The 19,077-nt window shown below is 35.8% G+C and overlaps 1 protein-coding gene and 1 pseudogene across 2 annotated transcripts; one reads left to right on the top strand and one right to left on the bottom strand.

Annotated features, from left to right (window-relative positions):
• Positions 1-11,190: 11,190 nt before the first annotated feature.
• On the top strand, positions 11,191-15,510 carry LOC142640739 (5'-adenylylsulfate reductase 1, chloroplastic-like). 2 transcript variants are annotated; one of them, XM_075814970.1, is made up of 4 exons: positions 11,191-11,408; positions 12,231-12,326; positions 12,432-12,573; positions 14,680-15,510. In XM_075814970.1, the coding sequence occupies exons 1-4, from the start codon at positions 11,285-11,287 to the stop codon at positions 15,041-15,043; spliced, it is 726 nt and encodes a 241-aa protein (XP_075671085.1). In that variant the 5' UTR covers positions 11,191-11,284; the 3' UTR covers positions 15,044-15,510. The 2 variants fall into 2 exon arrangements, with proteins under 2 accessions (XP_075671085.1, XP_075671084.1); XM_075814969.1 differs by having other exon boundaries at positions 11,260-11,408; positions 12,201-12,326.
• A 558-nt stretch (positions 15,511-16,068) lies between these two features.
• Positions 16,069-17,460, bottom strand: LOC142637990 (aquaporin SIP1-1 pseudogene; annotated as a pseudogene).
• Between the last annotated feature and the right edge of the window lie 1,617 nt (positions 17,461-19,077).

Here is a 19,077-nt window from a genome sequence, read left to right as displayed (position 1 = left end):
TTTCGTTAAAATCGCCTATACATACCCAAGGGAGGGATGCACGGGCATGGAGGTGCCTCATAAGCCTCCAAGTTTCGCTTTTACATTGGTCTTCCGGATGGCCATATATACCGGTTAATCTCCATTCTGGTGCTGCTTGTGTGTGTACTCTCACATCAATATGGTTCGGTGAGTAAGTTTGTGTGTCTACAACCACATCTGCTTTCCAAAGAAGTGCTAGACCCCCTCTACGATTGTCACTTGAAATCAATCATGTCCTATCTTATGATGATTGTTTAAAAATCAAGTCAAAACATCAATTGGCAGGGTTTTATTATTTTTATTTTATTTTAAATTTAAAGACACTTCTCTCAACAGTATTTTTTTAGAAAAATTTAATTCTATGTTTTTTTAATAATGCTATGTTTAATTTATTTTTGCTTAAGCAAAGGTTATTGTAGCTAATTGGCATTACTTGCTCCCATTTATAAGGAAAATTATCAAATTCCTTTCTCCACCACTATTGTAACTATCAAAATCTCAAAAAGAACACTACAAAAAAAAGGTCTTATAGTCATGTTTTTAAAACGCGGCTATAACTCTTGAAAATGTGGTTGTAGGTCAATTTGGCCTATAGCCGCTTTTTTTAAGCCGCGCTTTGGGCCGTGGCCTAAAACGCGTAACTACAAATGTGAGGGGTCTATAGCCACGTTTTTACAAATGCAGCTATAGGCCAGGACCAATGGTCGCGTTTTTAGAAATGCGGCTTTAGGACATACTTTACCCGCATTTATAAAAGGTGGCTATAGGGGACAGTTATAGCCACATTTTAAAAACGCGGATATAACCCTTTTTCTTTTTCTTTTTTGGAATTTGGCTATAGTCACGTTTTAAAAACATGGCTATGGTTTTTTTTTTTTTTTTTTTTTCTTGGCCAGATGGCAAATGCCTGTAAGTAAATGAAAAAATAACACGATACCAAGGTAGTCATTAACATACAAAATGCGCAATTAAGGCTTGGTTTCACGACATAATAAAAATTTAAGAGAAATATAACAAAATACCCTTGACTTGAACTCAAGCTGTCCACAAGTTTCCTAGTACAAGTAATGGAAGGCCCCAACATTTCCTAATTTAAGATTCAAGATATGCATGCTAATTAGGGAATAGGCAAGCATACCATATCACAGAAACAGATTGGAAATGAGACATAACATTACCTTCAATGGAACAATCTAGCTGAGATAAGTAAATCAGTTTGTAATAATTGAACTCCATATGTGGAGAAGGCATTTGTTTATGAGGTTAAGGTTATAGCAATGATAACCTTTTTGGGTAATTCCATAACTAAGGAAGCAACGTAATCAGGACGGAGGCTGAAGTTTGGAATGTTCATATGGAGCAAACTAGGTTGATAACATAGGAACAACCAAAGACACATATTGAAGAGTAGTGAGGGAATTTAGCATAGAGAAGTTCAAACAGTGTTTTGTTATAAACAAAAAGTGAAGAAAACACAATTAATAATACGAACAATAATAAGGACGGGAAATTATTGTGTACTCCCAGAATACCATAAATGCATACTCCCTCCTCTCACATAAATTGTGAGTCCCACTAATTAAATTCATGATGGGACCCACTATTCATGTGAGAGGAGAGAGTACGCATTTATGGTACTTGGAAGTATCTAATAATTTTCCAATAAGGACAACCTCACCATAAATCGTTCTGATTGAATAACGAAATAAATTATTAAAATTGATAGTTAAGTCTAGGGCCTAAACAACGTTTTTTAATTACAATCTCTTGAGTTGCAATCAACGCAAATATTATAACTTAATAAGTGCTATGTGTGGCCATATTGTTAAGCTCCATCTGCTTTTTAGCACCATTAAATTAAGCATTTCTTTGATCTTGTAACTTCATTACAAGATTTGAACTCTCATATAGTAATATAGTATCATTTGCTAACTTTATTGATATTAATGGAATGTTCTAGTTACCATCGGTCCCTATAAATAGGAATAATCATGCGCACAAAGTATTGTTTTATTCAGTTAAAGAAAGTCCTAACTTTCTAAATCTATATGCTGCTTACATACAGTCCAAAGAGGCGTACTAGAACTTTCATTATGATAATAATTTAGACAATAAAAAATCAATAACCCACGCAATTGAAAAATATTTTTTATATACAGCATCAATAAATGGTGCACACTTATTGGAGCAAAAGCCTTTTTGAGGAAACACACCAACTTGCTTTCTTGGGTGAACAAAAATTATATACTTCTTAAGTCCTATGGCTGACGATGTTTCCTTAGTTGTGTTACACACTTGTGAATCACACTTATTTACACTGACGAAATACAGTGTTTTCCACAATAAGATTCAAATCCGGCTTCTATTTTAGATATATATTGGTAATTCCATATCTGTGGTCTGCCCCCATTGATGAAGGTGGTTTAAGAATTACCCCCCACACATGAGTGTAGCTCATCTCTGCTCATGTAATCATTGTTTAATGCAAAAATGACACAATATGAATCTCTATTCACCTGGACTTCAATTATAGATATAATATACTGAATTAAGTCCCCGAATTTAACAAGCTACCAAATTACCAATAGTCTTTTAAAAAAATAACAACAATAAAACAAAAATGTGATTGGCTATTTGAACTTAAAAAGTGGTTTTTAAATCTATTTATTACTACACATTTTGAATAGCTAGGCAAGTAGATTTATGACAATGTTTCATTTTATTTATTCTTGTGGGCTGTAGGGCCAATAGATTTAAGGCAGTGAGACGTATTTTAATGCTTTTGAATAACTTTTGTAAGGCAAAAAGGTTGTGCTCTCTGCTCATTGATGCAGCGGTGCTATTAGGAAAACAGAGAAAACAGTTTCTGGACTTGGAGAATGTCTGTGTATATTGCATTAAAAAAAAAGATTACAGAGCTGAATGTATATATATACAAGGAAGGGAAAACAGGGGAAACGGACTAACTAACTAATCACTAACTAACTACCAGATTTCCCTCTAAACTTGGTTAATAAAAATAACTACCACACACATGTAAACCACGTGCTCACTAAAACTAACACAGAAATGCAAAGCTACATGTAGTATAAATATAAAACTAACACAGTGGACAGTGTACAAAGTTGTCGTTTAAGCAGCAGACTTGGGAATCTTCTTCTTCACTTGATCCTTGCTTCTGTCATGATCCTTTCTGTCTTTCTTTGTAGAATCTTGACACCCCCCCTCAAGTGGAATAGGGGCATAAATGTTGACCATATTCAACTTGGACACAAGAAAGGAGAATTGATGAGCATTTAAAGCCTTTGTCAACAAATCTGCAATTTGGGAATTAGTTTTAACATGTAACATTCTGATATACCCTTCCAAAACCTTATCCCTCACTAGATGACAATCTATCTCAATATGCTTCGTTCGTTCATGGAAAATCGGGTTTGCAGCTATGTGAAGGGCGGCTTGACTGTCACAAAACAAAAGTGCTGCTTGAGGGTGCTTGACTTGAAGATCACTAAGCAAATACAAAAACCAAATGACCTCACAAACAGCTACTGCCATGGCTCGATATTCTGATTCTGCTGATGATCTTGAGACTGTTTGTTGCTTTTTTGACTTCCAAGAGACTAGAGACTCACCAAGAAAGACACAAAACCCTGTCACAGACCTTCTAGTGTCAGGACAAGAAGCCCGATGCATCAGTGAAGGCTTTCAAGTGCAGGTCTGACTTGCTTGCAAAGAATAGACCCTGACCTGGTGTTGCCTTGAGGTATTGCAAGACTTTATTGGCTGCATGTAAGTGTGGTTCTCTAGGATATGCCATGAATTGACTCAAACGATTCACAGTAAAGGTTATATCTGGTCTGGTTATGGTTAAGTATAGAAGCCTTCCTATAAGCCTCCTATAGGAACTAGGATCTTGTAAGGCTTTACCTTCATACTTACTGAGCTTGACATTAGGATCCATTGGAATCTTGGCTGGTTTACACCCCATCATGCCAGCCTCTTTCAATAGATCCAGGATGTACTTCCTTTGACATAAGCTAATGCCATTTGCAGCCCTTGCTACTTCAAGACCCAAAAAGAACTTTAAGTCATCCAAGTCCTTCAATTTAAACTGTTGATCAAGAAGAACCTTTAATTCATCCACTGCTTGCTTGTTGTCACTAGCAAGTAAAATATCATCAACATATACTATAAGAACAATGAATGAGGTAGAAGTCTTCTTAGTAAACAAAGAGTAGTCTGCTCTAGATTGAGTAAAGCCCAACATGAGTAGAGCAGTGGAAAACTTAGCAAACCACTGTCTGGAGGCTTGTTTCAGACCATACAAGGACTTGACAAGTTTACATACAAGCCCCCCCTTGCTGTGGAAGCCTGGTGGAAGGTCCATATATACCTCTTCCTTCAAATCACCATGAAGGAATGCATTGTTTACATCAAGCTGACATAAAAACCAGCCTTGCACAGCAACTACTGCAAGGAGGCATTTGACAGAAACCAACTTTGCAACAGGAGAAAAAGTCTCCAAATAATCAAGGCCTTCCTTTTGAGTGAAGCCTTTGGCAACCAACCTGGCCTTATACCTCTCCACACTTCCATCAGACTTATATTTCACCTTATACACCCATTTACACCCAATAGTTTTCTTATGAGAAGGCAAAGGAGTGAGAACCCAAGTATGGTTAGCTTCAAGGGTAGAAATCTCAGCAGCCATAGCTTCTCTCCACTTAGGATCAGTGACTGCCTGGTGATAGAACTTAGGTTCCTCAATGGAGGAAATCATATTGCAGAAATGCAAGTGTTTAGAGGACAACCTGTGAGAAGACAAGTAGGAAGACAAAGGATGGACAGTACTAGAGGAATTGGAATGACAATGGGAAGACACTTGATTACATTTGTAAGCATCTAGATAAGCTGGTTTATGACTGACCCTAGTAGATTTTCTAAGGGTAACAGGTTGATCAGAAGTAGATAAGGAAAGGGGCTGATCAGGCAATACAAGAGGTTGATCACTAGACATGGAAGAGGGCTGAGTAGGCAACACAGCAGGAAGATCAACTGACAAGGAAGTGGACTGATCAAGATCAGTAGGCAAGGGAATTGGCAAAGAACCAACTAAAATGGTGGATGGACTAGATGGGGGGGTCCCTGGATTCAAATGTGTGTCTGCAAAAACAAAACTAGGACTAGAAGAACCATCAAAAACAGGATTACAAGAAGCAGGTAAAGGAATTGACAATGGAGGTGTCTCAGATAACAAAGACTTATAAGAAGGAGAGAAAGGAAAAATTGATTCATGAAATATAACATCTCTAGAGATAGTGATCTTCCTTGTATGCAAATTAAGAACTTTGTAACCTTTCACATTGAAAGGATAACCAAGGAAGACACAAGGAAATGCTCTAGAATCAAATTTCAACCTATGAACAGGAAGAGTAGAGATAAAACACAAACATCCAAAAACTCTAAGGTGATCAAATGAAGGTGGTTTATGGAAAAGAAGTTCAAAAGGGGACTTGTTTTGTAACAAAGGAACAGGCAGCCTATTAATGAGATATGTGGCAATGAGGATGCAATCACCCCAATAAGTAGAAGGGAGATTAGATTGGAGCTTAAGAGAGCTTGAAACATTCAAAAGATGTTGGTGTTTCCTTTCCACCACAGAATTTTGTTGTGGTGTATAGGCACAAGTCTTTTGATGCACAATGCCATGAGCATTATAAAAATCAGGTAAAGAGAATTCAAAAGCATTGTCTGACCTGATCACTTTAATACCAGTGTCAAATTGGGTGTAAATCATGTTATAAAATGAGATTAAAAGATGTTTAACATCTGACTTAGCTTTCATGAGGTACACCCAAGTAGACCTAGTAGCATCATCAACAATTGTAAGGAAAAACTTAAAGCCATCATGAGTGCAAACAGAATATGGACCCCAAACATCCACATGTATTAATGAAAAAGGCTTATTACACTGATTATTTGGAGAAGGGAAAGACAATCTCTTTTGCTTTGCCAAAGGACAAATGGTACAAACATCAGTACACTTGGATGAAAAAGAAGGAAGAACATTCTGTAAAATAGACATTCTACTCAAGGATGGATGGCCTAACCTAAAATGCCACAAGATTGACATGTCTTTAAAAGAAACAGAAGAAGAAAAAGCTGACTTGAAGGACTTGTGATTGGAAAGATGATCTGACAGAGAAGGTGTAGTCCTGGAAGTTCTCTTCTGTAGTAGATACAAACCATTATGGACTTCACCCACTCCAATCGTCTTCCAACATGAAAGGTCCTGAATGAAACAGTATTGAGACAAAAACACAAGACACAAAGGCAATCTTTGAGTAAGTTGGCTGACAGACAAGAGATTGAATGAGAAAGAAGGAACACAAAGAACATGTTCAAGAATAAGAGAGTTAGAAAGTTTAACAATGCCAATGTGAGTGACATGTGCTGATTCACCATTTGGCAACTCAACAACACAATGTGAAACAATAGTATAAGACTGAAAAAGAGAAACATAACAGACAATATGATCACTTGCTCCTGTATCCATGACCCAAGTATCAACACCAAAGGCAGTTCTATTCACAAGCTTAGCAGAAAATATGGAGTGCTTGAGATTATCTGCTAGGGGTGTGGACTGAGAACATGAAGCTTGATTAAGAGCAACATTATTTGCCATGGCAACAGTATTGGCCTGGGCATCATTCCCTCCAATCATGGCAAGCAATTTCCGACATTGCTCCATTGTAAAAGGAAATGCTTGTTGAGTGGTAACAGCAACAGACTCTTGATCAGCATCAAAAGATGAAACTTGATTAGCCCTTGGCTTAGTCTTGTAGCCAGGAGGGTAGCCATGGAGTTTATAGCACTTCTCCAGGGTGTGACCACGCAATCCACAGTGGCTGCAAGTAGGCTTTTCCTTAGTTTTCTTGAAGGTCTTGGAATCAAGATTCATGGCCTTAGCTGCAAGTGCTGTGGAGTCCACAAAAGGACCATTGTTGCTGCCATGCCCAACTGATCTTTGCTTCTCATCTTGAATCAGCAAAGAGAAGACTTTCTCAACAGATGGAATAGGATCCATCAACAAAATTTGTCCTCGAATGTGAGAGAAAGAGTCATTGAGACCCATCAAAAATTGCATAACAATTTCTCTGTGATGAATATTTGAGATCTTCTCATTTATATGACACACACACTTCTCACAAGAACATGTAGGAAGAGGTTCATAGTTCTGTAATTCATCCCATAGAATTGAAAGATTGGTGAAGTATTCAGTCACAGATAGCTCACCTTGAGAAAAACTTGCAAGATCCTTCTGTAATTGATAAACCCTAGGTCCATTACCCTGAGAAAACATGTTCTGGAGCTTCTTCCAGACTTCCTTAGCAGTCTTGCAATACACCATGCTCGTGGCTATTCTGGGAGAGACATAATTAACAATCCAAGAAACCACAATTTCATTGCACCGTGACCAGCTTTGAACCAAGAGAGGATTTTTCTCCATGGCTGAAGTCAAAGAAGCTGATCCATCAATCAACCAGAACTTGTTCTTGATCCTAAGGGCTCTCTCCATTGATTTTGCCCATGTAGGATAGTTCTCACCTCCAATCAATGATTGTGAGACTAATATCGCACCAGGATTTTCAGCATGATGAAGGAAAAATGGATGAGATTCATCAATTGTGATGATTGCAGAAGCTTGATCGGAAGAAGCCATTGATGAAGCTTCAAGATTCTAAATGAGAAGAAAAAACCCTAACTTTTGGGAAGAAAAAGAATTGAGAAAATTAAGCGGAAGCTAAAAACTGCTCTGATACCATATTAGGAAAACAGAGAAAACAGTTTCTGGACTTGGAGAATGTCTGTGTATATTGCATTAAAAAAAAAGATTACAGAGCTGAATGTATATATATACAAGGAAGGGAAAACAGGGGAAACGGACTAACTAACTAATCACTAACTAACTACTAGATTTTCCTCTAAACTTGGTTAATAAAAATAACTACCACACACATGTAAACCACGTGCTCACTAAAACTAACACAGAAATGCAAAGCTACATGTAGTATAAATATAAAACTAACACAGTGGACAGTGTACAAAGTTGTCGTTTAAGCAGCAGACTTGGGAATCTTCTTCTTCACTTGATCCTTGCTTCTGTCATGATCCTTTCTGTCTTTCTTTGTAGAATCTTGACAGGTGCCGTGCTCACTACTCATGGCACCATGGCCACAAAATCAAGTACTCCTTTTATCCTACAATAAATAATCATTTTTTCTATTTTGGGTTGCTGCTTAAAAAAAAAAAAAAAGAAGGGTAAAAGCTCAATTCTTATATTTTATTTATGAAATCTTCGTTACTTTAAAATAATTGACATTATAAAAAGAAATAATGTTACAACCATAGATTTTTTTTTTTTTTTTTACAATATTTTTGCAAACCGTTAATGTGAAAATTTTGTATAGGGTCTTATCTGGACTCACAACTAATATTACTTTTTTACTCACTAATAACCTTTCACCCCATTAGTAATTTGTAAAGAAATTTGTAAAATAGTTTATACCTTTGGCACGACTCTATTAAAAGATGTTTATATTTTTACCTTTCCATTAGTAATGGTACCTTTAGTACTACTCTTTTATAATACACGAGGAAGTTTGAATATATATATATGTGTGTGTGTGTGTGTGTGTGTGTGTGTGTGTGTGTGTGTGTTTGTTTAATCAATTAATTAGTAAATAAAATTTAAATTAAACAATTTGTAAGTAAAAAACACTAACCTAATTCAATTAGAATTCGTTCAAAAAAATATATCAAATCTAATTTCATTAGATTTATCTAGTATTAGATCGCTTAATTAAAATATATAGTGAGTTTTATTAGTTTAAACTAACATAGTTTATAATTATTTGTAATTCTAAAAGTCAAACTAAAATATTTATTATGATGATGTAGAAAAATATGAAATTAAAAACTTATATGGCAACATTAAAAGAAAAGTTAACAAAAATTCAAATGTTTCCATATATATATATAAAGAGAGAGAGAGAGAGAGAGAGAGAGAGAGAGAGAGAGAGAGAGATAATCAAGTTATTACAACAAAGTAAAGCTGAAATACTTAAACACTCTACCATCCTTTCCAAATTCAATTAATTCAATTTAGGGCTTAGATTTTTTTTTTTTTTCATTTTATTGGTATATTGGTGAATGAGTGTGCACACTATTTAATGCAAAAACAAAAATCTTAATAATGAAATTAGTGAGATAGAGAGAATATTTTTCAAATAATTGTTAAGAAATTAGAGTGCCAACCTGGCTGGAGATACATTATTTAATAGGAATCCCAATTAAACAACAAAAATTTACACACATGCATGCTTCCTCCTGTTCCTGTCAAGAAATTAGAAATTTGTTAAAGCAGACATTTTGCAAATTTTAATCTGATTGGAATTAGGGAACAAATTGCCATGAAAAAAAAATAGGGATAATTACACTTTACCCACCTGTGGTTTGCCTCTAATTTGATGTGCCTACCCGTGGTTTAAATTTTAACACTTTGTCCGCCCGAGGTTACTTCCGTGTAGTCTCTGTTACCCATCTCTGTCAAAAAAATGGGTAAATAAGTCTTTTTACACCCATTTTATGTCTCTCTCCTCCCAAAACAAGAAAAAAAAAAAAAAAAAAAAAAAAAAAAAAAGATCAGAATATGGTATTAGTTTCTCACAATTCACAAACATGAAGAACATACACAAACGTGAAGAACATAACCCAGAAAAATATTACAAATTAAATCAAGCAATACCATCAAAGTACAAACCACAGATCTATCAAAATACAACTAAAAACACAAGAGCAACAAGATCAAAAAGTGGTATTGTCATCTCCCTCAATTCACACAAATCTTGAACATGAAGCATAGACCCAGAAAAATCAAACTCAAATCAACATCCACAAATATATATTTGCCTTGTTGTCTCTCTTTCACCATAATGGTTACTAATTTGTTCAAAGAAAAAAAAAATCAATGGCCAACCACTCACACCTGTTCTTCTTCAACAATCTCTCTCCAAACCCCAAACCCAGCCATGGCCAACCACTCACAGCACATCTCTGCCGCTCCAACACCACCTCAGATGGTGGTTCTCAAGTTCGAACGTCCCTCTCACCGGAATCTCTATCTTAACCCGATCTCAGCCACCACCATCTCTCCACTTCTCTACCCGATCTTTCCGAACCTAACTCTCAAACTCACTCTTCGATCTACCACCTAGAAGGGACATAAGCGACGCGTGAGCTCCAAACAATGGTGTGGAGGCCCTGCACCCATGGATACCGACCAAGGATCAGCGACACCACTGTCAGACTCAGAGCCTCAATCTCCGCCATCGTCGAGCTACCCACCATAACACCGATGGACCCAGAGTCATGATAGCCTCATCCATGAGTAACCTTGGCATCGGAGATTGAGCCCAACGAGAAACCCACCTTAATGGAGCCAAGAACCACCGCTTCGAAGTTACTACAAGCCGCCAAGGCTTTTCCAGCCACTGGATGTCCAAGAACTCTCGACGGGATGGGTGCGAGAAGCTCCAAATCTTGATCAGAGCTGGATATCAACGATGTACCTAACATTGTAGCATCGGGCATCGCCGATGTCTCCGTTGACTCCATCGTTGGCTTTGAGCTCTCTCCCACCACACTTACACTTTGATTCACACTCACGCCCAACCCAATAGGAAGATCTCAGAGAGATATTTCAGGTATGAAAAATTTTTGATCTTGTTTTAGGTTTGAAAAATTTTTGATCATGTGTTCTGATTGATCTGTTTGGGCTTTGGTTTTTTACATATTTCATGTTAGAGTAACGGCTGAGAAAGAGATGGGTTAAGGCAGAGAAACGTTGGGAATCACAGATAAGCAAAGTGTCAAAATTTAAACCACGGATAGGCACATCAAATTAGAGGCACACCACAGATAAGTAAAGTGTAATTATCCCAAAAAAATAATACTTGTTGAGATGTTGACGAGGAGAAAGTAGTGCATGCTTGGACGTATCCCCGTGTCCTATCTCCTATGACTCTCAAGTCTCAAAGTACTGTTACTATGGTTCGTAACATCCCAAAAAAGTGACTAGGTTCAATGAACCTTTTTTCTTTTTTTTTTGAGATAAAGATTCAATGAACCTAACAGGTGACAGTACCACTACTCTCCCTCCTACCTGAATAGTTATTTAACCCACGAGACACACAAAGAAAGAATGACAGTGACAGAGATTGAAGTGTGCTTGCTAGCTAGAATTCCTTCTTTTATGTCTTTGTCTGTTGCTGCCTCTTCTTTCACACTTGCTTCATCTTCTTCTTCTGCAATCTCTCGGCTAAATGGTATTTTTCTTTTTTCTTCTTTTTCATTCTTTTTCCTTTTACTTGTTTATATTCTTACTGATCATACACTTGCTTATTGTCTTGATGCTTAATATTATATATATATATACACACACACACTGTAATATTTAGTTGCCTTAAGTTTTTGGATTTTTTTTCCCTTAAAATTTTTTACAAGGGGAAGCCTTATTTATTTATTTATTAAAGAGGAACAAAGCTTCTTTGCAGAAGGGGTTTTTGCTTTTTTTGTTTGTTTCCAAATCCAGCAAAGAGATATTATTCTTTCTTCAAAAACTCATCACTCATGATAAAAGGGTTTCAAGTAAAAAAAAAAAAAAAAAGTTTTTCAGGTTCTTACAGAAACTATTTTCCCAATCTAAACAAAACCAATTAAGTAGTTTTTCTTTGTGTTTGTTGTTGTTGGTGATGATGATTATTACAATGATTTTCCTAATTTCATTTGCTTTTTTTGTTTGTTTCCAAATCCAGCAAAGAGATATTATTCTTTCTTCAAAAACTCATCACTCATGATAAAAGGGTTTCAAGTAAAAAAAAAAAAGTTTTTCAGGTTCTTACAGAAACTATTTTCCCAATCTAAACAAAACCAATTAAGTAGTTTTTCTTTGTGTTTGTTGTTGTTGGTGATGATGATTATTACAATGATTTTCCTAATTTCATGGTGGTCTTAAATATATGTACAAATATTATGATTGGCCTACATGTTATTAGTATAATACCCCCATTTCGTCCCCACTAATTCAGCTCTACAAATTGTCTCTCGCATACATTTAGTTTCTTTACTCTTTGGAGTAACTTTGACAGGCACTAGCGATGGAAGATATTGGATGAAGCCCATTCATGTAGAGCCTAAGAGGAGCGTGCTAACAGTTCCTCTAGCAGCAACATTTGCAACTCCTGGTATGTTTGCTTCTTCATGGAATTTAAGGAGCGCGACACGAACATTATTTATGTGGGATCTGATTGAATTGCACCATGGTTTTCTTTTTATGTGATATTTTGTAGTGATGCTTGAGAAGGTTGATGAATGTCCCAAAAATGATCATACTGATAAGCTGGCTAAGGATCTTCAAGGAGCTTCTACCCTAGAGATTGAAAAAGACGATCGCTTTGAAAAAGTCGGAGATGATGCTACTGTAACATTAAGGTATGTTTATTATGTCCTTTTCTTTGTGAATATGCTTATTAATATGCCTCCAAGTAGTCAATCTTGAGGCTTTCTTCAGTTGATATCGAAGAATTTATTTCTTCTTCCCAATTGTGAAGCCATGTTAGTTTATTCAAGAAAAGAGAGATACATTACATCCTTTTGAACGTAGGCGTATCTATACATATAAACATGTTTGGCATTTGTCTTGTGCATTTGAGTACTGGACATAACACTTGTTCAAAATTAGCCAGTGTCAATCTCCTCTCCCATCAATTGCTGCAGTGCATTGGATGACCTGGCCCTGGAGGTCTACTCTATCAGCATGATGCTTTAATTTGTCTATAGACTTCCATTCTTATTAGTTACTATATGTTAGTTTATTCGAGAAAAGAGAAATATACATTACTAAATGTTAGTTTATTCAATAATAAAGAGATATAGTACATCCTTTTAAACATTGGAGTACATATGTATAAACATGTTTGGCTTCTGTATCATGCATTTGAGTACTGTACATGACACATACCCGAAATCAGCCACATGTCAATCTCTTATCCTGTCGAGTGCTCTAGCACACTAGTCAGGAGTCGACGAGGCATACTTTGTCTGCATATGATGTATTAATTCCTCTATAAACTTCCATTCTTGTTAGTTGCTAGTTGCTACGTGTCATTTTATTCTTTTGATAAACACATGTTATTTTATTCAATAAAAAAGAGATATAGGTTGTGTTTAACATTAATTTAAAAAACCAGTTTTCTAACTATTTAGCTTATTTTTGCTATAATTCAGCTTAATTTTGCTACTATTTATAAGTTTCATTGCACTTTTTTGTACTAGTCTTAGGTTCTATTGTACTATTTCAGCTAATTTTTAATTTTATCGATAGTACTTTCAGTAAAAGGTTTTTAATTTCAACTAAATAAACTATTCCCAAACAGACTTATAATACATACATACATAAATGCATTTGGCTTTTGTCCATGCATTTGAGTACTAAACATAACATGTCAAAAATTAGCCACGTGTCTATCTCCTGTCCCATCAACTGCTCTAGTGCACTGGATGGAAGGTCTACTCTATCAGCATGATACATTAATTCATCTATAAACTTCCATTCTTATTAGTTACTACTCATTCATAGTTAATATGTTTGGCGTCTCACCCAAACTTGAATTTGTCAATTTCAAATATATATATATATATATATATATATATATATATATATATATAAAATAAATGTGTTTGGCTTTTGTCCATACATTTGAGTATTGAACATAACATGTCCAAAAATTAACGTGTCAGTTTTCTGTCACATCCACTGCTCTAATGCACTGGATGGAAGGTCTACTCTATCAGCACGATACATTAATTTATCTATAAACTTCCATTCTTATTAGTTAGTACTCGTTCTTAGTTAATATGTTTGGCATCTCACCCAAATGTGAATTTGGCAATTTCAAATTTAATCAATAAAATATAATGGATAAGGCAATAGGTACTCAATAATATTAAGTTATAATTATGACTCAAACATACTAAAAAGTAAGACATTATTGGTGGAGAGAAAATTTTCAGTACGGCATTGAGTGGTAAACTGGTAATGACGAAAGGGTTCTTATCAGCACGAATTTAGAAATTATTAAACATTGTTAATAAGCCAGAACTTTGGACACAAGTATCTGGTGCATATAAACAAAAGCAAAAGAATAGGAAATCGAACGAGCTCGGATATGCTAAAAAGAGAAAGTCATTACACATTAACTGATAGCTAATTCATAAATTTTGTTTTTCATAATGCGTAAGCTACATATTGTTGACCAGCCTGCATACATCACTTAACTTCTGCTATTGTTGTCCTAACAAGTAACAACAATGATGCAGAATACAAAAGTAACCAATAGTTTTCAAGAAAATAATGATATTGATGGCATAAAAAGTAAAAGGAAAAATAGCACACAATGTTCTTGATATAACGTAATGTTCGTGAATTTTGTCACTATGCCTTTGTCTATTATTCAGTACTTCTAGAATAATTTATGAACTTTTGTCACAATGCCTTTGTCACTAATTTAATATGTAACCTGCATCTGGTTTGTGCAGTGGAGTTGAGGCTGTCATTTTAATTGAAGCATGGTTATGTGATGCTGGGATCACTGGCCTAAAAGAATATCAGTCCTCAGGCACTACAGAAGGCACTCCGGTTATTCAAGTAGATCCTTCATTTGAAGGAAGGGATGGTGGGATTGGCAGATTGTTGAAGCCGAATGCAGTGGCAGATGCAGAAAACCAAGAATATTGGAGCTTCCTTCTAGCCATAAATGTGCTGTTTAACAGTATTCCTCTTCATGGATATAATTCATTTGGGTATGAAAAGGAAGGGATGTGGTGGTGGGAGGAAACGGATCAGGCTAAGGAGTGTGGCCTATGTAAGGCTATGGAATTGGATCATTTGACAGTCTTTTGAGAATGGCTTCCATTGATCTTCTTGTACAGAACTAGAATCACCGAGCAGCAGTGAGATGCATCCATTTAAGTGCTGCTTTTGCTGCAATGTGCTTGGTAATGATCCTATGTTTTTGTACTTACAATGAGAAGAGTTCCCCTTCACAACTTCAAGTTTGTAACCTTTTGTGACCATGAATTGCAGACTCTAAACATGGTCCAAAAGTCTATCTGCCCCTTTGTTCTTGTGTTTTCACAAAACTAAATAGTGGAAGGCAAACATAGGGAGCATTAATAAATTGTAGTGGTAGTGATGAATTTACTCATCCTATCGTATCTTAAACAGGAATATGCTTGTTAAAATTAGAAGTTTCATGTACTAGAATATTGTATGCCTCTTCTTAACTACGTTTCGTGTGCTTTTTCCTAACTCGAATAAAATTTAGCTTTTCCCCTTTTTGATTGAATAAAAATTCCCCTTTTCCCTTTTGAATTGTCTACCATATTAATCCCCAATCTCAATCTCAATCTTTTGCGAGAGTTAGAAGCCGAAATTATATTGAAAATTTTCTGTGCAAATTTTATCCTACATTCCAGCCTCTCATCCATTATTTGATTTGATTGTGAATTATAATCTCCAAATTAACGGTGGTAAGCCTGGATTAAAAGACACTTAAAATATGGTTTACAAAATAAAAGCGGCACATCACCGGTTTGAGAATATAAATTAGCATTTTCAAAAAATAAAAAATAAAAATTTGGGAGGCCCAGTGCACAAGGTTCTCACACTACTAGTTTATAAAATGGTCCTGGAGATTTGATGGGTAAGCAGTCCTACTTCCTTCCATATATTTTTTGTAAGGCTAATTTCAAGACTCAAACAAAGGTCAGTGCCTTCCACTAAAGCCCGACCTGTTTTTGTGAAGGGGGTACGACCTTAAAATAGAAGAACACAGATTATCCCCAAGTCTAAATCAGCACAAATTAAAGGAATGCAGTTGAAAAAGAATTCCACAAAATGGACTAAAAAATGCAGGTAAGCAATAGTTTTGAATGCTATGCACTATGTAAAGCCTATGGAACAGTTTTATATTAAGGAGAAGATTCATATTACAGAATTGCTTGTTTGGATGCCTCGAATCCCCCTATGGCAGCTTCCATGACTGGGACGATTTACTCCTAGTTCCCTCTAGTCTTGATTACCTATGACTATGAGCAGCCAAACCAACCCACGCATGCTGTCCAACGTATCAAGCTAGCTCAAACATTCAAATTGCCCTCTGCGCTTTGCACATCTTCTTCAGTTCCAGCATAATCCCATTTCTTTGGAAGCATAATATATATACTCCTTAGTTGACATATCATATCACTGTTTCTTAAGCTATAAAGCTACTAAAGGTGAAAAATAGAAAAGAAAAGAGAAGAGAAAGAATTAAGCTCTTAAGACACTGACAAGAGCTTATACAAATTTTGTATCTTCAGGCTTTCTTCTGCTTGATTGGTGACAGAAAGAGAAATCGAAAGATCAAAGCAGCCAAAGCAGATCCAGCGAAGGGACAAATCCAATAAACATAAAAATGTTCCCAAGTGTTGTGTCGATCGTTCAGAAATGCCCAGCCAAAGGCGTTGGCTGGATTCATGGAAGGCCCTGTATAACCAGACCCTGAAACAACCAAACCCATTGTAGCCACAGCAATCAACCACACCTTCAAAAGTGGGTTTTTAGGACCCCGGATCACAACAAAAAGGATAGTAAAGTTAATCAGAAAAGTCAACACCCCCTCTGCTATGGCTCCAGTATGCAAGTCCACTTGCAAAAAAGGTCCCTTTAGCCTGTGCTTGTATTGGATTGGCATCAATTGTAGTATAGCCTTGGCACCACCCACTCCACCAGCCGCCTGAGCCGGAAAGCGAGCGGCCAGGGAGATAAGAGAGGATTCAGGCTTAAGACCTGCTGTGTAGAACGAGAGAGTAGTGGATGGATTGAAGCTGGCACCACCCAAGGCTGCGCCAATTATGCTGAATAACAATACAAGAATGGTGGCGATGATGGTGGTGATGAATAAGCCTGCCAATGGATTGGTTTGAACGCCAAGGTATGTAGCTATGATAGTAGTAAGAACTCCCATCATTGGTGCGCTGAACACCCACAAGAATGTCAATAAGGCATCTCCTATTGCCTCCTTCACCACGCCCATCTTTCTTCTCTTTGCTCTCAATTATTTGCTCTCTCCAGCTTTAACTGCCTTCTATTATCAGCACTTTCTATGCCTTTGTATTGTCTGTTTCCTTCTACAAAATAAGAGTTGAAACTTGAAACAAAATAGCTAACTGGGAATTTCAGCTTGGCTCAAAAAGGAACAAAAGAACTTGGAGATGCTTACAAGTTTGAAACTTTGTTATATTGGTGGCTAGTAGAGTACCATAAGCTTATCTTTAAGCAATTCATTTTGTGGCCTCGAAAGGACCTTCACACATTTTACCTACCCTTCCTTCCCATTTTTACCTACCCTTCCTTCCCATTTTTACCCACTATCTACCCAAAAACTGAAAAAAATTATTAAAAAAATAATAATAATAAAAAAATAAAAAAAATTTAAAACAAAACATGGGGAAAAAAATTATTAAAAAAATAATAATAATAAAAAAATAAAAAAAATTTAAAACAAAACATGGGGGACAGGCGTGAACATTTTTTTATTTTTAATGAAAGGTACAACAACGTGGTGTAAAGGGTGATTTATATTTTATATTAATCCATGAGAAAAGTGACGCATTTTGTCGCAAGCCCAATGTAATAAGTATTAAGTACAATTCTATTCAACATCTATTCATTCTATTGCTTGGATCTGTGATGCTTGAGCTAAAGTGACAAGAATTGTCATATATTCTTGTAAAGGACAACTTGTATAAGCTAATTCTAGCCAATTGAAACTGTCATTGAAAAGAGATGATTACAACTTTTGTTATTAGTCAACTGGGTGGGTGAATCACATGCCAAAGTCATGATTCCCCTTCAAATGCAACTACCCTCGATGTTAATTTCGCTGCTTGAAGCCCACGCCTTCTGTGTTCTTGACCTAAGCCATTAACATATTTAAAACATTTAAAGCTATTTGGATACCGTTTATTGCTGAAAATTAAATAAAAATTAAAAATACAATAGCAAAATAATTTTTAAATGTGTGAATAGTACCATGTAACCTAATTTTAAAGTTATTTTTGCTAAATTCCGTACTTGCGAGTCCCCGTAAACAATGCACAGGATCCACAAAAAAACGCAAACGCATTAATATCCAAACTTACACTTAATATGTGCATATGATTCAAGTAGTTGTAACTAACTAGATAATTTTTCATGTGATGCGCGGATATTTTACAAATTCATTTGAAATAATTTTGAGGGAAAATTACATTTTTCCCATTTGTAATTTGTCTGAAAAACACTTCACTTATATATGATTTAAAAATTGATACGTTACACACCTGTGATCCGTTCCATTTGTCTCCCGTTACCCACTTCTATTAGAAATATGGATAAATTTGTATTTTTACTGCTCTTTTATATCTCTCTCCTCCCAAAATATAAAAAACTAAAAAAATCTTTTTTTAAAAAATCTTAAAGTCAGATTTTATAAAATTTAAGAGCAATCATAATATGGTTTTTGTTAAAATTAAAAATACTTAAAATTGAGTAATGTTTTCTAGTAATTGCTTCTATGGCCGCCACCACCAGTTTCAAGGAACAATACGCACCTTGAAACTGGCAGGCATCAATCCTTGACCGAGACTAAAGGGGTGTGCACAGTTCGATCAGCTCTTTTTTTTTTCCAAATTTATCACCGGACCAATAGGGATCGATTTTCTCATAATTAGAACTGATGCATACTGATTGGGGTCGATTTTTCGACCTATAGCAGTGTGGTTTTTTGTAATCGATTTAATCGGTTTGGTCTTTTGAAACATATAAAAAAATGTTTTTTTTTATATTAAAAAATTGGGCTTGTAAATACACAACACATTCAAGATTTCAAGCAAAATGTTCTCTTTACAAAC

This window comes from Castanea sativa, chromosome 6, assembly GCF_040712315.1.
Source record: "Castanea sativa cultivar Marrone di Chiusa Pesio chromosome 6, ASM4071231v1".
Classification (NCBI taxonomy): Eukaryota; Viridiplantae; Streptophyta; class Magnoliopsida; order Fagales; family Fagaceae; genus Castanea; species Castanea sativa.
This window is presented reverse-complemented; position numbering and strand designations above follow the sequence as displayed.